This window comes from Puntigrus tetrazona, chromosome 14, assembly GCF_018831695.1.
Source record: "Puntigrus tetrazona isolate hp1 chromosome 14, ASM1883169v1, whole genome shotgun sequence".
NCBI lineage: Eukaryota > Metazoa > Chordata > Actinopteri > Cypriniformes > Cyprinidae > Puntigrus > Puntigrus tetrazona.
Window position 1 is genome coordinate 26,269,289 of NC_056712.1, and position 5,000 is coordinate 26,274,288.

At 49.5% G+C, this 5,000-nt stretch overlaps 2 protein-coding genes across 2 annotated transcripts in view; one reads left to right on the forward strand and one right to left on the reverse strand.

The window, feature by feature from the left end:
• The window catches only part of slc39a3 (solute carrier family 39 member 3), a 5,595-nt gene extending 721 nt beyond the window's left edge, over positions 1 to 4,874 (reverse strand). The window contains exons 1-4 of the mRNA XM_043256904.1: positions 4,736 to 4,874; positions 1,331 to 1,480; positions 999 to 1,129; positions 1 to 286 (exon numbers count right to left, since the gene is read on the reverse strand). The exon at positions 1 to 286 is cut by the window's left edge and continues 721 nt beyond it. Of these exons, the coding sequence (XP_043112839.1) occupies positions 1 to 286; positions 999 to 1,129; positions 1,331 to 1,469 (556 nt within the window). The 5' untranslated portion in view covers positions 1,470 to 1,480; positions 4,736 to 4,874. The remainder of the gene's footprint in view (positions 287 to 998; positions 1,130 to 1,330; positions 1,481 to 4,735) is intronic.
• An 8-nt stretch (positions 4,875 to 4,882) lies between these two features.
• The window catches only part of creb3l4 (cAMP responsive element binding protein 3-like 4), a 5,991-nt gene continuing 5,873 nt past the window's right edge, over positions 4,883 to 5,000 (forward strand). Inside the window, exon 1 of the mRNA XM_043256903.1 lies at positions 4,883 to 5,000. This exon is cut by the window's right edge and continues 21 nt beyond it. The gene's annotated coding sequence lies outside the window, so the exon portion shown is untranslated.

Consider the following 5,000-nt stretch of genomic DNA (forward strand, 5'->3'; position numbering starts at 1 on the left):
GCAGACCCTCGTGGAGCAGCAGGGTCACACACTCCTCCAGAGAGCCCACGCTCAGCCCGTCCAGGAACGCCCGCACACACACGCAGAGCAGCAGCAGGAACACACGCAGACCCCGGTGACCCGGACCGCCCTCCGCCGCCCGGCTGCGCTCTTCAGCGTCCATCAGAGCCTGCTTCTCCTGAGACGACTCGCTCGGCTGATCCCTGAACACCAGCAGCATCTGCTCCAGAACCAGAACCAGAAGAAAACCCACGGCCAGCAGGAACTCTGACAACGGGAAGTGAAGCTGAGAGAGAGAGAGAGAGAGAGAGAGAGAGAGAGAGAGAGAGAGAGAGACAGAGAGAGAGAGAGAGAGAGAGAGAGAGAGAGAGAGAGAGAGAGAGAGAGAGAGAGAGAGAGAGAGAGAGAGAGAGAGAGAGAGAGAGAGAGAGAGAGAGAGAGAGAGAGAGAGAGACAGAGAGAGAGAGAGAGAGAGAGAGAGAGAGAGAGAGAGAGAGAGAGAGAGAGAGAGAGAGAGAGAGAGAGAGAGAGAGAGAGAGAGAGAGAGAGAGAGAGAGAGAGAGAGAGAGAGAGAGAGAGAGAGAGAGAGAGAGAGAGAGAGAGAGAGAGAGAGAGAGAGAGAGAGAGAGAGAGAGAGAGAGAGACAGAGAGAGAGAGAGAGAGAGAGAGAGAGAGAGAGAGAGAGAGAGAGAGAGAGAGAGAGAGAGAGAGAGAGAGAGAGAGAGAGAGAGAGAGAGAGAGAGAGAGAGAGAGAGAGAGAGAGAGAGAGAGAGAGAGAGAGAGAGAGAGAGAGAGAGAGATGATCAGTAAATCAGTATATTATTCTGATCTCTGAAGATCATGTGACTCTGAAGACTGGAGGAATGATGCTGAAGATCACAGAAGTCACACTTTAACAGAGAAAACAGCTGCTTTACATTAGAATAATATTTCAACTAAAGAATAATATTAAACTTTTCAGTGTTTTTTCTCAGATAACTGCAGGGAGTGTGACTCACGGTGATGTCCAGGCGGCTGACCGTGTCTCTGGTGTGCTTCAGGAAGTCCGGCAGAAGCTCCAGAAGACAGCAGGCCAGGAACACCCCCCCGGCCAAACATGAGCCCAGACTCAGAACCCTCAGCCGAGGTCCTTCAAACACCAACAGAGCAGACGGTCAGTCTCTCAACAGTTCTTTAACAATAGAATTAGAATAGAGTACAAGTAAAGTAAACACGGTAATCTGACATCTCCCCAGCACTGCTCATGAAGTTCTGTTATAGATTTGTTGATACTAGACTGAAATGGGACTCATTGATTTCTACGTGAGCTTCATCATCCTCATCTTCAGACCTGGATCTGAGCTGAAGCGTGTCACTCGTCTCAAGACACACACAGGACTGAATCCACAGAGAAGACTGAAGCACAGCATCAGCACCAGAGTGAGGAGCTTGATGTGAAGAAGCCCTGGAGAAACACCTGAGGAGTCCATCTGGAGCTCACCTGAGAACATCCAGAACACACACACGTCACCTACAGAACACACACACACACACACACGTCACCTACAGAACACACACACACACACACACACACACACACGTCACCTACAGAACACACACACACACACACACACACACGTCACCTACAGAACACACACACACACCACCTACAGAACACACACACACACACGTCACCTACAGAACACACACACACACACACGTCACCTACAGAACACACACACACACACACACACACACACACAACACCTACAGACACACACACACACACGTCACCTACAGAACACACACACACACACACACACACACACACATCACCTACAGAACACACACACACACGTCACCTACAGAACACACACACACACACACACACACACGTCACCTACAGAACACACACACACACCACCTACAGAACACACACACACACACGTCACCTACAGAACACACACACACACAGAACACACACACACACACACGTCACCTACACACACACACACACGTCACCTACAGAACACACACACACACACACACACCTACAGAACACACACACACACACACACGTCACCTACAGAACACACACACACACACACGCCACAGAACTACACAACACACACACACGTCACCTACAGAACACACACACACACACACACACGTCACCTACAGAACACACACACACACACGTCACCTACAGAACACACACACACACACGTCACCTACAGAACACACACACACACACACGTCACCTACAGAACACACACACACACACACACACACACACACACACACACACACACACACACACACACACACGTCACCTACAGAACACACACACACACACACACACACACACACGTCACCTACAGAACACACACACACCTACAGAACACACACACACACACACGTCACCTACAGAACACACACACACACATCACCTACAGAACACACACACGTCACCTACAGAACACACACACACGTCACCTACAGAACACACACACACACACACACACGTCACCTACAGAACACACACACACACACACACAGAACACACACAGAACACACACACACACACACACGTCACCTACAGAACACACACACACACACACACCACCTACAGAACACACACACACACACACACACCTACAGAACACACACACACACACACACACCACCTACAGAACACACACACACACGTCCACCTACAGAACACACACACACACGTCACCTACAGAACACACACACACACGTCACCTACAGAACACACACACACACACGTCACCTACAACACACACACACACACGTCACCTACAGAACACACACACACGTCACCTACAGAACACACACACACGTCACCTACAGAACACACACACACGTCACCTACAGAACACACACACACACACACACAACACCTACACACACACACACGTCACCTACAGAACACACACACACGTCACCTACAGAACACACACACACACACGTCACCTACAGAACACACACACACACGTCACCTACAGAACACACACACACGCCAGAACACACACACACGTCACCTACAGAACACACACACACGCTCGCCTACAGAACACACACACACACGTCACCTACAGAACACACACACACACCACCACAGAACACACACACACACGTCACCTACAGAACACACACACACACACACACACACACACATCGTCACCTACAGAACACACACACACACACACACACACACGTACCTACAGAACACACACACACACACACACGCCACCTACAGAACACACACACACACACACACCTACAGAACACACACACAACACACACACACACACACACACGTCACCTACAGAACACACACACACACACACACGTCACCTACAGAACACACACACACACACGTCACCTACAGAACACACACACACACACACGTCACCTACAGAACACACACACACACACACGTCACCTACAGAACACACACACACGCCACCTACAGAACACACACACACGTCACCTACAGAACACACACACACACACACCACCTACAGAACACACACACACACACCACCTACAGAACACACACACACACCACCTACAGAACACACACACACCACCTACAGAACACACACACACCACCTACAGAACACACACACACCACCTACAGAACACACACACACACACATCACCTACAGAACACACACACACACACACACGTCACCTACAGAACACACACACACACACACACGTCACCTACAGAACACACACACACACACACCACGCCACCTACAGAACACACACGCGTCACCTACAGAACACACACACACACACACACACACACACACACACACACACACACACACACACGTCACCTACAGAACACACACACACACACACACGTCACCTACAGAACACACACACACACACACACACGTCACCTACAGAACACACACACACACACACACACACACGTCACCTACAGAACACACACACACGTCACCTACAGAACACGCACACACACACACACACACACCACCTACAGAACACACACACACACACACACACACACACACACACACACAGTCAGAACACACACACACACACACACACAGAACACACACACACACACGTCACCTACAGACACACACACACACACACACGTCACCTACAGAACACACACACACACACACACAGAACACACACACACACACTACAGAACACACACACACGTCACCTACAGAACACACACACACACACACACCTACAGAACACACACACACACACACGTCACCTACAGAACACACACACACACACACACACGTCACCTACAGAACACACACACACACGTCACCTACAGAACACACACACACACACGTCACCTACAGAACACACACACGTCACCTACAGAACACACACACACACACGTCACCTACAGAACACACACACACACACGTCACCTACAGAACACACACACACGTCACCTACAGAACACACACACGTCACCTACAGAACACACACACACACGTCACCTACAGAACACACACACACACGTCACCTACAGAACACACACACACACACACACACCACCTACACACACACACACACACACACACACCACCTACAGAACACACACACACACACACCACCTACAGAACACACACACACACACACCACACACAGAACACACACACACACACACACACGTCACCTACAGAACACACACAAACACACACACACACACACGAACACTCCTTACCAGAACACAGACTGAAGCAGAAGATCCGAGTCCTGCTGGATCTCTTCTAAATCAAACTTCTGATCATCTGTGCAGACAAACTAAACTAAACTAAACTAAACTAAACTAAACTAAAGTAAAGTAAAGTAAACACACTCGTGATCCGCACATTAACGAGTTTATGTCGCACTGAACCCGTGTTTTGTTCTTCTTTGAAAGCTCAGATGAACAGCGTGACCCGTGTCTTTCTGCTGAGTTTTCTTCCAGTATCTGCTCCACTTCTTTT